This window comes from Uranotaenia lowii, chromosome 1 (genome assembly GCF_029784155.1).
Source record: "Uranotaenia lowii strain MFRU-FL chromosome 1, ASM2978415v1, whole genome shotgun sequence".
NCBI lineage: Eukaryota > Metazoa > Arthropoda > Insecta > Diptera > Culicidae > Uranotaenia > Uranotaenia lowii.
Genome location: NC_073691.1, coordinates 12,065,553 through 12,086,128, shown reverse-complemented (window position 1 = coordinate 12,086,128; position 20,576 = coordinate 12,065,553). Strand labels below are relative to the sequence as shown.

The window sequence follows — 20,576 nt, the reverse complement described above, 5'->3', positions numbered from 1 at the left end:
TAATAACGTCAACATCACAAAAAAGTGAATAGTTAATATGGACAACCCTTTTGGTGGACCCCTGACCCAAAATTGGATAATTGGAATCAATTGTTCGTCCTTAATAATTCCTATGTGAAAATTTTCACCTCAATCCGATGTATAATAACCTCAATATCACAAAAATATTGAAAAGGTAACATGGATGACCCCTTTTGTCGGTCCCTTACACTGAATTTGATACCTGAAATCGATTGCACGTCATTCAAAACATTCGTTTACCAATTTTCATCTGAATCCGATGTATAATGACGTCAATACAGCAAAAAAAACAAACGGTTAATATGGACGACCACTTTAACTGGCCGCTCACACAAAATTTAATACCGGCAATCGATTGCCCGCCCCTTAAAATATCCGAGCGCAAATTTTATTCTCAATCCGATGTATAATAACGTCAATATCGCAAAAATAGCGAAAAGTTAATATGGACGACCCCTTTTGTTGGCCCCTCATACAAAATTCAAAACCTGAAATCGATTGCCCATCCCTAAAAACTCTCGTGTATCAATTTTTATCTGAATCCGATGTACAATAACGTCAATATTGCAAAAACAGTGAAAAGTTCATATGAACGACCCCTTTTACCGACCCCTGACTTAAAATGCAATACCTAAAATCAATTGCTCATCTCTCAAAACTCCTACGTGCAAATTTTCATCACAATCCGACAAAAAATAACGTCAATATCGCGAAAACAATATTTGTCTTGTATGGACGACCCCCTTCAGAAGGGGTCATCCGAAAATCGGAATTTTTTTTAATCATTCCTGGTCCTAATGAGCGTCCATGCCGAATTTCAGGTCTCTAGCTCTTAAAACGGCTGAGACTATAGAGGACAAACAAACAAACAAACCCACAGAAATTGCTTTTTATATAAGGTACACCGGGGTAAGTGGGGACGCGGGGTAAGTGGGGACGGTGGCTATTACAACAATACTGTCAACTATTTTTTCAAACTTTTAATGCAGACTGTTAAATTTACTTGTAATCTATCCAATAACTGTAAAAAAGATACGGTTCCGACAATAACGGATATTTACGGTGACTTTTCGTTAATTTTCTATTTTTAACTACAATGTGGAGTTGATGTGCATCTTTTTCAATCGCAAATTTCTCGTAAACTAGCTGGCTCTTGACGAAAAACTGTACATTGCAACCATCCTTACATTAGAAACAACCAGTTAGGAAAAGAAACGACGATTTTAAATTGAAAAAAAAAGAATTTATTTTCAAAAATCTAAAATGTTGTCTCCAAACCCTACCTGGGGTAAGTGGGGACGGCTTTATACATAAGGTACACCGGGGTAAGTGGGGACGGTTCTTCTTATAGTTCAACTTTAAAAAATCATTAAAAAATCAGTAGTGGGTCAATTTTGATAAAATCACGTTCAATGTGATGCTGAACATGTTGTTTACAAATGCTGAAGAGATGAGCTTGATAGACGCAAAGCGAAAAAAGTTATCACGTAAATTGTTATGGGCTGCTGGTGTCTTCACTTACCCCGCTTTATGGGGTAAGTGAGGACGGTAGATTTTCTCTTAGATTTCTTAGGAAATTTTCAACAAATTTGTGTTTTTTTGGTTGAATACGTTACTTTATTGCTCGAACCGTTCGAAATTTTGAAAAAAATTCATGGTACTATTAATGAGGTATCTTTCAATAATTATTGTGTGTAATCCGATATTATCGAAAATATATACTTATTTTAGGAAAAACAAGTACTTTTCCCAACTTTTCATGATCTGAATGCTAAATAAAACTAAATTGTATTGAATGAAGGAGAGAAAATTGAAAAAATGTGTAAACATCAAGTATGTATAAAGCCGTCCCCACTTACCCCAGGTAGGGTTTGGAGACAACATTTTAGATTTTTGCAAATAAACCCTTTTTTCTCAATTTTTAGCCGTCGTTTCTTTTCCTAACTGGTTGTTTCGAATGTAAGGATTATTTCAATGTAGAGTTTTTCGTCAAGAGCCAGCTAATTTACGAGAAAATTGCGATTGAAAAAGAGGCACATCAACTCTACATCGTAGTTCAAAATAGAAAATTTTCAAAAAGTCACCGTAAACATCCGCAATTGTCGGAACCGTATCTCTTTTACAGTTATTGGATAGATTACAAGTAAATTTAACATTCTGCATTAAAAGTATGAAATAATAGTTCACAGTATTGTTTTAATAGCCATCGTCCCCACTTACCCCGGTGTACCTTACTTGATGTTTAGATATTTTTTCGATTTTCTCTCCTTCATTCAATGCATTTTAGCTTTATTTAGCACTCGGATCATGAAAAGTTGGGAAAAGTACTTGTGTTTTCTGGAATAAGCATATATTTTCGATAAAATCGAATCTCGTGTGTTGCAATATAAATTACATACAATTATCACTACCATGAACTTTTTTCAAAATTTTGGACGGTTCGAGCAATACAATAACGTATTCAAAGGGAAAATCTACCGTCCCCACTTACCCCATAAAGCGGGGTAAGTGAAGACAAGCAGTCCATAACAATTCACGTGATAACTTTTTTCGCTTTTCGTTTATCAAGCTCATCTATTCAGCATTTATAAACATCATGTTCAGCATCACATTGAACGCGATTTTATCAAAATTGATCCACTGCTGGTTTTTTAATGATTTTTCAAAGGTTAACTATACGAAAAACCGTCCCCACTCAACCCGGTGTACCTTATATAGATTATTTTCTTGATCCTATAATTGTACTTGGAAAAAAATCTCCATGGTAGGAGGAAGGGAGGGGTGGGGGGCTTGATTGGTTAAATCCCAAAAACCTCCCCCGTTCACATGACCTTGGTACTTACATTTGGGAGAAATAGCTGAAAAATTTCACAAATCTCATAATAGAGATATACCAGTTTAACATTCGCTTAAGTTTTTGAATATTTTTTTTGAGTGGAATAGCCTTTCAACTGCTCAAAAGTCTGCGTAAGGTCCGTAAATTTTAGAAAACCCGTAAGAATTTTAAATGGTCGCTAAATAAGCATTTTCAAATCGTAATTTTGTAACAAGCACATATATTTCTGGAAAATATTTTGAGTTTTATTAAGCATAATCAAATTCAGAAAAAATGGCAATACGTGAAAAAAATGGAAAGTAAGCACAAGAACCAATAATTACAGTTTCAAGTTTAAGCCACAGCAATAATCTTATCAAGTAACATAAATGAACAAAGTTGATTGAAGCTCACCATTCGGATTCAATCTTCCGAGTGCTGAGTACAGGTCTTAAGATCAAAATTGAAAGGAAAAAAAATAATGGAAAATTGAAGGTCTTGATCTATGTGGTTTTGAAAAAAAATATTCTTCGAATTCGGAGATTTGACAGCATTATTAGGGAGCGTTGAACTTGAAATAGAACTATTTGTAACGAGAATTCAGCATATTTATACTTCATTTGACTGAAAACAAGGATTATCCACAGTAAGCATCAAGTGTTATTAAAATTCAAAGAAAAGACAACAATTGCAGTCATTTTTTCAACATTTGAGTATGTGAATTTGTTTGAAGTTTAAAGAGAGAATATTTCATCTAACGATTTCAGAAACTTTCACACATTTGAACATTTTATGATTAAAAAAACTTTAATTCAACCTACCCAGTTTCCTTGCTGAGACCTCCGTATTTCCCATCCGGCGCCAGCCGGATACTATAGTTGAATCCCAGTATCCTCGAAATCTCATGAATCAAATCGATGGCATACCCCTCGAACTGGGAATTGCCCGTCAACTTCTCGGCCGAATCCTTCCGCATACAGTAGGGCGAACTCAAAATTGTCGTCACAATCAGCGTTTTGTTCTGCAGAATTTCCACAATTTCCTTCTGCTGCTCTCCATAGGTCCGGGTGAAGTTGACACCGGAAGTCGAATTCCAGGTACCGGATTTACGCAAACCTTGTGGCCCGAGCTCCACGATGTCCAGCACAAAATCGGACCGGAAGCCCTGATGGTCGAATTTGATGACGTCCGTTAGGCCGCGCATTTCCACCTGTTTTGTTTTTGGGGGAACGCAATTTAATGAAAAGGAGGGTTAAATTAGTTCATTGTTTTTGCTCAGTGTATCGTGGGTGGATATTTTTCGATAAAAGAGAGTGAACCAGGTTCCGAAATTTAGGTCAGGTTTTCTGATTGTGGGCGTATTGAATTGTTACCAGAAATTTGAACAGCTCGCTTAGCCTTTTTAATCAATTATGTTGTGGGTGTGGGTGGGTGTTTATGGCTCGTAACAATTCGCCATAATGAGCGCTCGTGTTTGATTTCAATCGCTGCTTATTATCAGCACAAAGTGGTGCTAGCAAATGTTGGATCAATGATTATGATAGCTTTTGAAAATATGAACCGATATGATCATGAGCAAATTCGATCTCTACATGATGGGTATACTTTGGAAAACTGTAACGAAATTGATCTAGAAAAAAGGAGCTTGGCAAACTAAAATAAGCAAAATTTCGGAATTCAAAACTTATGTTTAAAAAATGTGACAATTTCATACTCTTCCATTTTTTTTTGAAAATTCAACGCTCTCTGGAACCACCATAAATTAAAGTAAAAGAATTTCATTTCCTGCTTAAGTTCAGAATCTAAACTCAATTATTTATTTCGTTTGCTGAAATCGTAGTTACCGTGAAAATTCCCTATAAGTAGATAGAATATAAAAAAAAATCTAAACCATCATAAGTAACAACTACGACCAATGGGTAATTAAATTTAAAACTGATTTTTCATTAAATATTAAATCTTTTTGCAGTCCAGCGTAAATGACAAAAAACGAAAGAGTAGGTACCCCAAACTCACAAGCCCCAAATTCAATTATCTTTCGCAGGTTTTCCAGATCATTTCGAGCAGGTCTCTGGTGATGCAGCGAAATTTGCTCTACTCTTTCACTAAAAAGTGTTAGACCGGCTCGAATTTGGAGCCCAAATTCTGGACTAACAAATGATTTTTCGATCAGTTTTACGTCATTGCAGTTGACAATTGAAAAAACTGAAAAAATGAAAAACTGAAAAACTGAAAAACTGAAAAACTGAAAAACTGAAAAACTGAAAAACTGAAAAACTGAAAAACTGAAAAACTGAAAAACTGAAAAACTGAAAAACTGAAAAACTGAAAAACTGAAAAACTGAAAAACTGAAAAACTGAAAAACTGAAAAACTGAAAAACTGAAAAACTGAAAAACTGAAAAACTGAAAAACTGAAAAACTGAAAAACTGAAAAACTGAAAAACTGAAAAACTGAAAAACTGAAAAACTGAAAAACTGAAAAACTGAAAAACTGAAAAACTGAAAAACTGAAAAACTGAAAAACTGAAAAACTGAAAAACTGAAAAACTGAAAAACTGAAAAACTGAAAAACTGAAAAACTGAAAAACTGAAAAACTGAAAAACTGAAAAACTGAAAAACTGAAAAACTGAAAAACTGAAAAACTGAAAAACTGAAAAACTGAAAAACTGAAAAACTGAAAAACTGAAAAACTGAAAAACTGAAAAACTGAAAAACTGAAAAACTGAAAAACTGAAAAACTGAAAAACTGAAAAACTGAAAAACTGAAAAACTGAAAAACTGAAAAACTGAAAAACTGAAAAACTGAAAAACTGAAAAACTGAAAAACTGAAAAACTGAAAAACTGAAAAACTGAAAAACTGAAAAACTGAAAAACTGAAAAACTGAAAAACTGAAAAACTGAAAAACTGAAAAACTGAAAAACTGAAAAACTGAAAAACTGAAAAACTGAAAAACTGAAAAACTGAAAAACTGAAAAACTGAAAAACTGAAAAACTGAAAAACTGAAAAACTGAAAAACTGAAAAACTGAAAAACTGAAAAACTGAAAAACTGAAAAACTGAAAAACTGAAAAACTGAAAAACTGAAAAACTGAAAAACTGAAAAACTGAAAAACTGAAAAACTGAAAAACTGAAAAACTGAAAAACTGAAAAACTGAAAAACTGAAAAACTGAAAAACTGAAAAACTGAAAAACTGAAAAACTGAAAAACTGAAAAACTGAAAAACTGAAAAACTGAAAAACTGAAAAACTGAAAAACTGAAAAACTGAAAAACTGAAAAACTGAAAAACTGAAAAACTGAAAAACTGAAAAACTGAAAAACTGAAAAACTGAAAAACTGAAAAACTGAAAAACTGAAAAACTGAAAAACTGAAAAACTGAAAAACTGAAAAACTGAAAAACTGAAAAACTGAAAAACTGAAAAACTGAAAAACTGAAAAACTGAAAAACTGAAAAACTGAAAAACTGAAAAACTGAAAAACTGAAAAACTGAAAAACTGAAAAACTGAAAAACTGAAAAACTGAAAAACTGAAAAACTGAAAAACTGAAAAACTGAAAAACTGAAAAACTGAAAAACTGAAAAACTGAAAAACTGAAAAACTGAAAAACTGAAAAACTGAAAAACTGAAAAACTGAAAAACTGAAAAACTGAAAAACTGAAAAACTGAAAAACTGAAAAACTGAAAAACTGAAAAACTGAAAAACTGAAAAACTGAAAAACTGAAAAACTGAAAAACTGAAAAACTGAAAAACTGAAAAACTGAAAAACTGAAAAACTGAAAAACTGAAAAACTGAAAAACTGAAAAACTGAAAAACTGAAAAACTGAAAAACTGAAAAACTGAAAAACTGAAAAACTGAAAAACTGAAAAACTGAAAAACTGAAAAACTGAAAAACTGAAAAACTGAAAAACTGAAAAACTGAAAAACTGAAAAACTGAAAAACTGAAAAACTGAAAAACTGAAAAACTGAAAAACTGAAAAACTGAAAAACTGAAAAACTGAAAAACTGAAAAACTGAAAAACTGAAAAACTGAAAAACTGAAAAACTGAAAAACTGAAAAACTGAAAAACTGAAAAACTGAAAAACTGAAAAACTGAAAAACTGAAAAACTGAAAAACTGAAAAACTGAAAAACTGAAAAACTGAAAAACTGAAAAACTGAAAAACTGAAAAACTGAAAAACTGAAAAACTGAAAAACTGAAAAACTGAAAAACTGAAAAACTGAAAAACTGAAAAACTGAAAAACTGAAAAACTGAAAAACTGAAAAACTGAAAAACTGAAAAACTGAAAAACTGAAAAACTGAAAAACTGAAAAACTGAAAAACTGAAAAACTGAAAAACTGAAAAACTGAAAAACTGAAAAACTGAAAAACTGAAAAACTGAAAAACTGAAAAACTGAAAAACTGAAAAACTGAAAAACTGAAAAACTGAAAAACTGAAAAACTGAAAAACTGAAAAACTGAAAAACTGAAAAACTGAAAAACTGAAAAACTGAAAAACTGAAAAACTGAAAAACTGAAAAACTGAAAAACTGAAAAACTGAAAAACTGAAAAACTGAAAAACTGAAAAACTGAAAAACTGAAAAACTGAAAAACTGAAAAACTGAAAAACTGAAAAACTGAAAAACTGAAAAACTGAAAAACTGAAAAACTGAAAAACTGAAAAACTGAAAAACTGAAAAACTGAAAAACTGAAAAACTGAAAAACTGAAAAACTGAAAAACTGAAAAACTGAAAAACTGAAAAACTGAAAAACTGAAAAACTGAAAAACTGAAAAACTGAAAAACTGAAAAACTGAAAAACTGAAAAACTGAAAAACTGAAAAACTGAAAAACTGAAAAACTGAAAAACTGAAAAACTGAAAAACTGAAAAACTGAAAAACTGAAAAACTGAAAAACTGAAAAACTGAAAAACTGAAAAACTGAAAAACTGAAAAACTGAAAAACTGAAAAACTGAAAAACTGAAAAACTGAAAAACTGAAAAACTGAAAAACTGAAAAACTGAAAAACTGAAAAACTGAAAAACTGAAAAACTGAAAAACTGAAAAACTGAAAAACTGAAAAACTGAAAAACTGAAAAACTGAAAAACTGAAAAACTGAAAAACTGAAAAACTGAAAAACTGAAAAACTGAAAAACTGAAAAACTGAAAAACTGAAAAACTGAAAAACTGAAAAACTGAAAAACTGAAAAACTGAAAAACTGAAAAACTGAAAAACTGAAAAACTGAAAAACTGAAAAACTGAAAAACTGAAAAACTGAAAAACTGAAAAACTGAAAAACTGAAAAACTGAAAAACTGAAAAACTGAAAAACTGAAAAACTGAAAAACTGAAAAACTGAAAAACTGAAAAACTGAAAAACTGAAAAACTGAAAAACTGAAAAACTGAAAAACTGAAAAACTGAAAAACTGAAAAACTGAAAAACTGAAAAACTGAAAAACTGAAAAACTGAAAAACTGAAAAACTGAAAAACTGAAAAACTGAAAAACTGAAAAACTGAAAAACTGAAAAACTGAAAAACTGAAAAACTGAAAAACTGAAAAACTGAAAAACTGAAAAACTGAAAAACTGAAAAACTGAAAAACTGAAAAACTGAAAAACTGAAAAACTGAAAAACTGAAAAACTGAAAAACTGAAAAACTGAAAAACTGAAAAACTGAAAAACTGAAAAACTGAAAAACTGAAAAACTGAAAAACTGAAAAACTGAAAAACTGAAAAACTGAAAAACTGAAAAACTGAAAAACTGAAAAACTGAAAAACTGAAAAACTGAAAAACTGAAAAACTGAAAAACTGAAAAACTGAAAAACTGAAAAACTGAAAAACTGAAAAACTGAAAAACTGAAAAACTGAAAAACTGAAAAACTGAAAAACTGAAAAACTGAAAAACTGAAAAACTGAAAAACTGAAAAACTGAAAAACTGAAAAACTGAAAAACTGAAAAACTGAAAAACTGAAAAACTGAAAAACTGAAAAACTGAAAAACTGAAAAACTGAAAAACTGAAAAACTGAAAAACTGAAAAACTGAAAAACTGAAAAACTGAAAAACTGAAAAACTGAAAAACTGAAAAACTGAAAAACTGAAAAACTGAAAAACTGAAAAACTGAAAAACTGAAAAACTGAAAAACTGAAAAACTGAAAAACTGAAAAACTGAAAAACTGAAAAACTGAAAAACTGAAAAACTGAAAAACTGAAAAACTGAAAAACTGAAAAACTGAAAAACTGAAAAACTGAAAAACTGAAAAACTGAAAAACTGAAAAACTGAAAAACTGAAAAACTGAAAAACTGAAAAACTGAAAAACTGAAAAACTGAAAAACTGAAAAACTGAAAAACTGAAAAACTGAAAAACTGAAAAACTGAAAAACTGAAAAACTGAAAAACTGAGAAACTGAAAAACTGAAAAACTGAAAAACTGAAAAACTGAAAAACTGAAAAACTGAAAAACTGAAAAACTGAAAAACTGAAAAACTGAAAAATGTAAAAATGTAAAAATGTAAAAATGTAAAAATGTAAAAATGTAAAAATGTAAAAATGTAAAAATGTAAAAATGTAAAAATGTAAAAATGTAAAAATGTAAAAATGTAAAAATGTAAAAATGTAAAAATGTAAAAATGTAAAAATGTAAAAATGTAAAAATGTAAAAATGTAAAAATGTAAAAATGTAAAAATGTAAAAATGTAAAAATGTAAAAATGTAAAAATGTAAAAATGTAAAAATGTAAAAATGTAAAAATGTAAAAATGTAAAAATGTAAAAATGTAAAAATGTAAAAATGTAAAAATGTAAAAATGTAAAAATGTAAAAATGTAAAAATGTAAAAATGTAAAAATGTAAAAATGTAAAAATGTAAAAATGTAAAAATGTAAAAATGTAAAAATGTAAAAATGTAAAAATGTAAAAATGTAAAAATGTAAAAATGTAAAAATGTAAAAATGTAAAAATGTAAAAATGTAAAAATGTAAAAATGTAAAAATGTAAAAATGTAAAAATGTAAAAATGTAAAAATGTAAAAATGTAAAAATGTAAAAATGTAAAAATGTAAAAATGTAAAAATGTAAAAATGTAAAAATGTAAAAATGTAAAAATGTAAAAATGTAAAAATGTAAAAATGTAAAAATGTAAAAATGTAAAAATGTAAAAATGTAAAAATGTAAAAATGTAAAAATGTAAAAATGTAAAAATGTAAAAATGTAAAAATGTAAAAATGTAAAAATGTAAAAATGTAAAAATGTAAAAATGTAAAAATGTAAAAATGTAAAAATGTAAAAATGTAAAAATGTAAAAATGTAAAAATGTAAAAATGTAAAAATGTAAAAATGTAAAAATGTAAAAATGTAAAAATGTAAAAATGTAAAAATGTAAAAATGTAAAAATGTAAAAATGTAAAAATGTAAAAATGTAAAAATGTAAAAATGTAAAAATGTAAAAATGTAAAAATGTAAAAATGTAAAAATGTAAAAATGTAAAAATGTAAAAATGTAAAAATGTAAAAATGTAAAAATGTAAAAATGTAAAAATGTAAAAATGTAAAAATGTAAAAATGTAAAAATGTAAAAATGTAAAAATGTAAAAATGTAAAAATGTAAAAATGTAAAAATGTAAAAATGTAAAAATGTAAAAATGTAAAAATGTAAAAATGTAAAAATGTAAAAATGTAAAAATGTAAAAATGTAAAAATGTAAAAATGTAAAAATGTAAAAATGTAAAAATGTAAAAATGTAAAAATGTAAAAATGTAAAAATGTAAAAATGTAAAAATGTAAAAATGTAAAAATGTAAAAATGTAAAAATGTAAAAATGTAAAAATGTAAAAATGTAAAAATGTAAAAATGTAAAAATGTAAAAATGTAAAAATGTAAAAATGTAAAAATGTAAAAATGTAAAAATGTAAAAATGTAAAAATGTAAAAATGTAAAAATGTAAAAATGTAAAAATGTAAAAATGTAAAAATGTAAAAATGTAAAAATGTAAAAATGTAAAAATGTAAAAATGTAAAAATGTTTATTCGAAAATAAAAAAATTTAATGGAAATAAAACGAGTCAATCTAACATGGAAAGTTACCACAACTGAAAAGAAAACTACACATATTCGCGCTGAGCACACGATGTTAGCAATTATTTTCAGCGACTTTTTTCGGTTGTTGTCACCGTTTGTGTGTTCTGCAAACCCTACAATTTTATAATGATTTCAACCCAATTTTCCCACTCTGCAACCTCGCTTCGGAACTGGATTTGTTTGCATTTAATTTAAATCTGAAACTGTTAGCACTCTCTGGAGCCACTCGCACTCGTTCGGCAGCTGACATCGCACAATGTTTGGTCTGTTCCTCATTTTTTTTTTCTTCGTTCTGTTTTCTGTTTCCCATGTCTGGCTGATATGATTGCGGTAAGTGTGTGCCACTCTGTGTGTTTATAACTTTGAATGGCAGTTATTGTAATTTGATGACACTTTAGCACTGTTTTGCTAATGGCTGTTACGCGCGAATGGGGTGTAAATAATGTCGGTGTGCTTATTTATTAAATGACAGTTCAAATTGCGAATTGATTGCCGATGGTGGGAATCGGTGATTGCTATCGCACACGTTTGAGCGATAAATATGTCAGTCCTTCAACCCCTTTTTTTACACAAATATTAAAAAAAAACACCTTACATCTGTCCGATCATCAATTGTGAAATGCATCCCTATCATAGCTAATCGTTAATCGGTTTTTCGACCGGCTGTGATTATTTATTGACCACCACCCACAAAATGTTAAGACCCTAGAGGAAGAAAGACCAATTTAATTTGATTGAATTGCTATCAATTACCACAATGAATTTTTATGAATCGTTTTTTGTTTAGCTGTTTTCGTAATTTGTCAATATTTAAAGTTTTAAAGTCTTCGTCGAGACTCAGATGTTATGTTACTGTGTTTTCTCCATATTATCATAAATGGTTTTATCTTATGAAATTTATGACCTTTATTAAACATTATAAATACAAATTGTTCGTGTTATAATACTTTGAGTAGGATGATTTTTTCCTTCAATTGTACGATTGTTATTTCGTAATATCATTTCAATTTTTCTATTGGTTTCTGATTGTTGGGAAGCTTTACCTTTGATTTTTTTTGCGTTTTCATTTGAATGTTATAATACTTGACTCGAAGTTTTATTTTCGCAGAATTTGCCGATGAAGTCTGTACTTTTATAAACAATTTTTAACGAAATGTTTTCCAATTTTTTGTTTTTCGATTTCTCATGTTCAAATTTGACTTTTGTTTTTATCTTTTTTTTTTTGTTTAATTTCATGTTCAGCTGTTTTGTTGTTTAAATTTGATTGAATTTTACGTAATTTGGTTTAAAAAGCTTGGAAAAAGGTTGAAAAGCTCCAAATCTTTATTTCAGTTAAATGGATTTTCAGGGCTATAAACTTCATCACAAGGCTGAAAACTTGTGGTTAATTCCTTTCTGAAAGTCGGATTAAAACCATCCTTCGCTAAAAATTTTTAAACTTTCATTTAAACCAATTATTTTGTCATTGAACAATTAATTGTCTAAACTTTGATTGTTCTGCTTTCAATCAACAATATATTCACCGATAAGAAAAAATTAAATTTGTACATTCATTCCTAGTTACAAGTTGAATAATTTAACTCGTTCGCATTATCCCCAGAACCCACCCAACAAAACCAGAACCATTGGCAAAGTGCGTGAATTATTAATCAATCCTCATTCGCGAGAACAAACCGATCGATTTTACGCATCATTTCCGAGTGTCCGGTGTACCAAAACCCTCAACCGATTGCCACCGAATCAATCGTCGGTGGCTAGTAGGACTAGTCCTTCATGTAACGGTTTTCAAACGGCCACAAAGTACATGGTGAAGCCGCGGTTAAATTTATGCATCCTCCCATCGCTCGCCGGATTCGACCCAGATAGCTAGGTGGTGGATCCAGCAGCTGCAAATGTTCCAAAGAGTTTCAGGAAGAGGACTCCCCCCTCAAGAGATACCCATGTATGATGTGCATCGCCGTCAATTGCCGAAAGCGGTTGACCAACAGTCCAACTCCGGTCCAAGTGGTTAGAAACGGGTTAACCGCAAAAACCGGGATAGTGACGACCAGCAAAATCGCCCGCCAGCTCGGAATTACACACTCGTCGTTGGAGAAATGTTACATCAGCTGGTAGCTTATGGTAAAGTATCAGCCCCGGGCGAATAATTTTAACAGAGGCCCCTAATCATCGTAAAAGGACCCTCAGGCCACTTGATTATGACCGGAACGAGCACCATATTGATCAGTTAGAGTATCATCAAAACATATTTTAGAAATAACTTCTATGGTGTGGTACTCTCTGGAGCCACCAAATTCAAGAAAAAAAAACAGAAACATTCCAACAATCAGTTAATAGCGGAGCACCATTTGCAAATAAATACTCATTGTAATCGTCAGGTCATGTCGCACCTCGTCAACCCATAAAAACGAGTTCCAATTTGATGATGTCATTCATGTTTACTTCGCCCTCAATCCCCAACCCTCAGGGGGTGTTGGTCGGTTTCAAAAGGGAGCAACTAAATTTCCGTTTTACCATTGCATTGGACAGAACCACATCGTTGAACAAGGAATAAAAACAAGCTCCCACGCCTAGTTTCCAGCGAACAATGGCTCCCATGAGCAGTAATTTTGCGTACCACGATGAGTGTCAACAATTTGTTTGGAAAAGGTACAACATTTTCCATATAACTCCATGTATTGACTAGCCCTTCTTGGTCCCTAAACGGGGCGAATTGGTCGACCGCCATTCATTTACGCGTTTCGGGTTAAACCGGGTTGATTAAAAAAAAAAACTATGTTTTTTGAAAGAATATAAGACATGTAAGAAGGATGGTCCAAAAAAGGGCAATGTTTCCGATTTCGAACATTGCAGGCTTAAATGGCTTCGTGGACAAGCGTCAGGCCTAATTTCGCATCATTTTTTTTGTTCACCCGGAGTAGGAAGGTTGCTTTTGGTGGCTGATGCTCAACCTTCGAAACGTTGCAAGCTTTGGCGCCCATTTGACCCCCGTAGGAATAAAAGGGGGAGGGGTGTATTTGGGAGTCAATCCCTCCCCCCCCCCCCTTGAGGGTCCAGAAAAAGCAAGCAAGGGATTCTACTCTACACTCAAAATATAATATCCTGAATAAAATTTTGAAGATTGAATAAGGTTATTAGGCGTATCAATCTTGACACAGAACTGATGCAAAACCTCAAAAACAAATTTCAAGTTCAGAATTCTGGCACAGTTTTTTTTTTCAATTTTCTCACTTGTCGATTGAAATTCAGCTCTGAATGTTACATTTTAAATGAGATTGCACTTATTTCGGTGGTTCTGATTCCATTTAATAAAAAAAATCTTTTTTTGTTTTCATATTTTTAGTTCTGCGTTTAGTTTAGGATTCTTGATTTTCAATCAGAATCTTCAATAGAAATTAGAAATAGAAAGCTGTTTTGAAATTCTGATTCGAATTTGGATTTGATCTTTATTTTCGAAACGCAGATACACTTTCAATGTTTAGATATTAATTTTCTGAATATGAAAAAATAGAACATAAGAAATCATTCAAAGTTTTTGTTTCATATTCAGAAGCGCAGTTATTAATCTTAATTCTCATGCATAGATCAAACAAACAAAAAAGCTTCAAATTGGCGACCGATCAAGAATTTAAAAATCATTCGAAATTCATATCAAAATTCAGATTTACAATAACTATGAATTTGAAATAATTAATTGAAATAATGATATAGTTAGAAACCATAAATTTAAAAATTTAAATTAAAGATTCATGAATGAGGAATCAAAACCAAATTTCCTATCTCGGCTGAATCGCAAAATTCTGATTGTAGAAACAGATTCGAAATTAAAATTTTGAATGCAGATTAAGAATTCAGATTCGGAATTTATATTCGACACTCAGGTTCAGATTCAGCTTTTAAATGAGTTTTTCAATCATGATATAAATATCTGAATGACTATTTCGTTAAGGACTGCACATTGCAGACTTATAATTTTGATAGTTGAATCGATTTCAAAATTTCAGCATCACAAATATTAAGAAAAAAATGAGTTTATTTTGCGAGAGTTTGAAATTGAAAGCTTTCTTTAAAAGAAAACTGATTTTATGCTCAAATAAAATAAGCTAAACCTACTACCTACTACCACCTCCTCCTCCATGAAGCGTTTCTTTCTGCGGTCCTGTCGACGAAGATTGCAATTTTGTTTCCAACAGAATCACGACAAGACAAGATAATTGGTCATCATTAACTTGACTTGCAAATTTTTAATGGTCATTTTAGAAAGTGTTTTATTTTTTCAAAAACTCAAGAAAAATAATGTCCAAATACATGGCTGATTTTTTTAAGAGTTTAAACAACACAACAATAAGGTAGCTTAAAAATAATCTTTTAACAAACGTGTATAATATTGTTTGGAACACCATGGGAAAGTACTTGAATTGTAATTAGACAATCTTAAATTATTTTTGTTGATTTTTTAGAGAATGTTAAAAATTCATTCAGTAAATTTAAGAATAAGTTATTGGTCTATTTTGGATTCCAAGGGAATTGGAACTAATGGAAGAATAGAAAACATTGGAAAATCCATCTTACAACCTTTCATACTTGAATGCTAAAAGCTACGTGGAATTCAGGATTTCGAAAGGTTAGTTATTTAGTTTTAAAAGTCAGAAACAGGGATCATATTTAACAACATCATCGAACACTTGTGAATAACATAAAAATTAAAAATCTTAATATAAAAAAAAAAAAATTAGAAAACACAGATACAAAAACCAAGAAGAGATCAGATCAATTTAGTAGGAATGTACAAAAAAATTATCATATCATTCAGAGAAGAACAACAGAATATTAAATGGAAATTTGACTTTAAATACACTCAATCAAGAAAATCAGTATAGAATTTAAATTTAAAATTTAGTTATTCCATTCCGCTTATTTCTGCAATACATTTGAACTAAAAAAATACTATTCTAGAATCATTACTGATACAGAAGTACCAAATGACGCTCGCTTTTATCCATCATATCAAATAAAGGCATAGCCATATTTTGCCGGGCCAGCGAGTTTTAAATGAAATCTCCTGGCATTCGATTACATTCCAAAATGTTCAACTTAAAATCCAGACAACATCTGGATTTGGGAAAAATTTGGGCAACATTCAGAAATTTTTCAATGAAAATCATGTAGAAAAGCATGGGAAACCATTTTGATTTTTTTTTAAACACAAACGGTGGTTTAAAGGCGTATTCCAGGCTTCCCAAAAATCGTACATGGTTATTTTGCTTCTTTTTTTTTCTATATTATAATAATTTTGGACCATAAAATCAAACGTAATAACTTTATTCGAGATTTTTTTTCCAGACAAAATTAATAAATCCGGGTTTCTTTTCAACGGAATACGGACAGCTGGGCTGGAGCGGACCTTTCGTAAATTTTGTTTTAAATATCTGGGAAAGTCTGGTGAAAACTGGGCAACAAATACTAATTTTGAGCTCAATCGATCAACTAACGCTAAGTGGACGCTCAATGAAGTTATTGTGAAGATTTGCCTTGGGAATATTCTAGTGAATATGAAAGAAATTGTTCATAAAAATTTCAAAAGTCAAATTCATTTTATTTAAAAAAAAAGTAGTTTTTGGAGAATCCCTGTTATTTTTCCAGATTAAGATAATTTTATCTATTTTTATACACAATCAATTAGAAACATCTTCCTCCACCTAATTAACAAGGTTTTGAATAAATTCTCAAATTCGTTTTGAAATAAATTAACAATTCCAAAACATATTTTCCAACTTTTGTGGGCCAAAAGTTTTATGAAACTCAGAATATCGACTTCAAACCTGTTTAGTTGTGTTATCCGAATTTAAATTTAAATATTCCACTGACTCAATCATTGCTATTCTCGTTTAAAAAAAGTTATGCATTGAAGGGTTAAAAATGTTTCAATTATCATTACAAGGGATGAAATGCTCATGTTCAAGTGGGTGAGCATCAAAGCTCTTGTAGCTCAATAAAAAAAATGAAAAGAAATGATTCATTACATACATTATCTTCAAAATTCTTGAAATAATTTCAAGATTGTTTTTAAATTGAATTAAAACAATCAAAAATTAGGTTTTGAAATTGTTTTTTTCAAATTTTCATAAAACTGTTTCAAAACTTTTTCAACGTTATCTCAAATCGAGTTGAGCTTGCCTTTAAATTGTTCCAAAATTGTCTGATTGCTTCTGAAATTGATACAGAAGTCACAAAACAACGGCTTCAAATCGTTCGGTTGTCTGAATTGAATTGAAATAATGATATTTCGTAGAATCAATAATTGCTCTTCTCAATTAACAAAAAAGTCTTACATAAATGGGTTCTGAGATGACATAAATTGGCTTTGAGTAGTCTACAATTAATTTGTGGATTGCATCAGATCTATTTCAATGATTTTTTTTTTCAAAATTGGGTATCTCAATCCCAATCCCAAATTGTTTCTGGTTCTAGTATTTTTTATTGAAAAAGAAAGAATTTCGCTTAATGCGTTGGACAAGGAGGTCACAGAAAAGGTTTTGGTTTGACTTCTATGAAATGCTTAATTGTAGAATATTATTTCAACGATTATTCGACACAACGAAATTGTGTCTTGATAATGTATAATTGTTGACATAATTGTCAAACAACTGTCAAAAATCTGTTTCAGAATTAATGTTCAAAATATTTCTAAACGTTTAGAAACTATCCTAAGGTTATCTTAGAATATTTTTACAATTATATAAATAGTCTTGAAATAGTCTCAGCATTGTCTGGTATTTGTGATCATTATGACATTAATGTCACAAAAGTATTTCAAAACTGTTTCAAAACAGGCGAAAGTTAGTTTTAGATTGTTTCAAAGCTAATTGAAAATATAAAAAAAATGAAAAGAAAATCAAGACTTGCTCTAAATTTATTTAAAATTGCGTCAAAATCGTCTCAAAATTATTTTAATGGTTTCAAAATTGTACAAAATTCTTTAAATAATTGGCAATTTATTCTTAAATTACTTTCACATTGTTTCAATTGTTTTTTTTTTATCGAAAATGACCCAAAATTTGTGGCAACGCTTGTCTAGATTGTCGAAAAACTGTTTTTACTATTAATTGAAAAGATAAAAATTGACTTAACCTTCCCATGCCGTTCGGGTCAATATGACCCGAAGCGCACATTTAGAATCTCTTTATCATCATTCCAATATACTGAAGAACTAGGAATTTTGACAGACCAAGTATGTTCTATGAAAATAATGATCAAATTAACGTCAAAAAATTAAAATTTGAGTTTTGAAAATCGGTTCATTGGGAAATGAAATACAGCTTAGCAAAGCAAAAATTGGATATCGTTTTTTTAAATTTAGATTTTTTTCTACCGGAAGATCTGAGATAGCGGTCAAAACTTTCATTGGACCCCAACATATCTATACATTGTCGGATAGATGGATTCTTGACGATTTCAAACATCAATGAAACACTTAAATACAGAAAAGCTGTCAAAAGTTATGAGCATTTTAAAAATAAAATTGATTTTTCGGACTTTTTACTTTCTGAACCAGTTTCCGATAACTTGGTAATACATATCGACTTTATTTTAAAATTTTGAGTATAAAGAACAAATTACCTACACAATGAATATAATATCATCAAAATCGGTTAACATTTACAGCCAGGAGAACGAAATCAAACTACAACTCAAATTTCCCCGAAACGGATACTTTGCGAACGGCATGGGAAGGTTAAACAAACTCACAAGTCATTTCAATATTGTTTTCAAATGTTTTGGAAAAATGGCTTGAAAACTGTCTGAAAATTTAGTCAGAATGATCTCTAAAGAATTCCACAATTGTTTTAAAAACATGCCAAAGTTATAACCAATTTTCATATTTACTTTTTCGTAATTGTTTCACATTCGATTAAGAGCTTCAAACTGTTCTAGAAATGTTTATAAAAACTGCCAAAAACGTTTTTCAAGATTGTGTTCAAATTTTTTGAAAGTTATAGTGTCTTCGAAAAAGATCTAAATAATTTAAAAAATTTACTCAAAATAGTCTGGTTGTTTCAAATTTGTTCGAAATTTAACCCGAATGGTTTATGTATATCATTTTATTATTTAAATTATTTTGAAATTTCCAAAAAAATATCTCCATTGGTTTTTTTTGCAAATTTTTTCTTATCGCGGCGCAATTTCATTCATTGTACTCACAAGAAAAAGAAAAAAGGTATATTGGTAAAAAAATAGAAGAAAAAAATAAAACTTTTAATACCGAAAAATATGTTTCCTAATTGGACGGAAATCTATAGATACTAATCACCCAAGCAACAGATTGGATCATTATGATTGCAAAACATGTTTTTGTAAATGAAGTTTTAAAAAGACATTGTGGATTTTGGTCGTAATATTTTCAAGTGAGGCCTTTGGTGTCGAAGGAATATAACCGTATAAGTGCTCAAAAGCTTTTTCGAGAATCCACGCTTTTGAGTTGTTGTGTTTGGCCATTTGTCTTTTGAACATAAAAATATATAATCAATAATCAAATTTTAATTTCAAAATTAAAAATTTAATTTTAATTCTGTCACAAAATAATCCCAAAACTGTTCTAACTCTAACTCTAGTATTTTTTTTATTGAAAAGATGAGCCTATCAGGAAAGATAACATTTGCAGAGAGGTTAAAGAAACGATTTTTCCAGGTAGGTGTCTTTCGAACATAAGAGTATGTGAAGAAAATTCTTGAAATCTGATTATTTAAATTTCAAATAAATTTTTATTATTCAAATTAGCTTAGCTAAGCTAAGCTTGATCTACCGCAAAAGTATTTTTAAACTGCCGCAAAACTTTCTTAAACTTGGTTTAAAACTATCTCAAATTGTTTTAAAATTGACAAATATTGGCATTGAGTATTCTACAATGATTTTGTTGATTTCCTCAGATCTGTTTCAACTTAGTTTTTTTTTCAAAATTCTGTAGAGAATAGTTTCTGTTACAAAATAATCTCAAAATTGTTTTAGCTTATTGAAAAAATGAGCCTATCAGGAAAGATTACATTTTCAGAGCGTTTAATGAAACGATTTTTCAGGAATATGTTTTTCTAACATAAAATTATGTATATTAAATTTTGAAAATTCAAAAAAACTTGTTATTTAAATTTTAAATATTTTTTTATTATTATTTAAATAAGCTTTGCTAAGATAAGCTTGATCAACCGCAATAGTATATTTAAACTGTGGTAAAACTTTCTAAAACTTGGTTCAAAACTATCTCAAATTGTCTTACAATTAACAAATATTGGCTTTGAGTAGTCTACAACTAATTTGTGGATTGCCTCAGATCTGTCTCAATTTTTTTTTTTTCAAAATTGTGTAGAGAATTGTTTTTGTCACGCAATAATCCCAAAATTGTTCAAGATCTAATTTTTTTTTAATTGAAAAATGAGTCTTTCCGGAAAAAAATACATTTTCAGAGAGGTTAAAGATACAATTTGTTCAGATATTTGTCTTTCGAACATAAAAGTATGTATTGTAGAAAATGCTTAAAATCTGATTCTTTAAATTTTAAATAAATTATTATTATTTAAATAAACTAAACTAAGCTTAGATTGATCAACCACAAAAGTATTTTTAAAATATCGTAAAACTTTTTAAAGCGTAGTTCAAAGCTTACCCAAATTGTCC

The 20,576-nt window shown here is 29.6% G+C and overlaps 1 protein-coding gene across 4 annotated transcripts in view; it reads right to left on the bottom strand.

Moving 5' to 3' along the window:
- LOC129740684 (glutamate receptor ionotropic, kainate 2-like) overlaps nt 1–20,576 on the bottom strand; it is a 107,345-nt gene that overhangs the window by 52,482 nt on the left and 34,287 nt on the right. For all 4 annotated transcript variants that reach the window (XR_008736333.1, XR_008736334.1, XR_008736335.1 and 1 more), the window contains exon 5: nt 3,658–4,046. Coding sequence is in view for 1 of the 4 variants with exons in the window: in XM_055732446.1 (XP_055588421.1) it covers nt 3,658–4,046 (389 nt within the window). In the remaining 3 variants the exon portion in view is untranslated. The remainder of the gene's footprint in view (nt 1–3,657; nt 4,047–20,576) is intronic.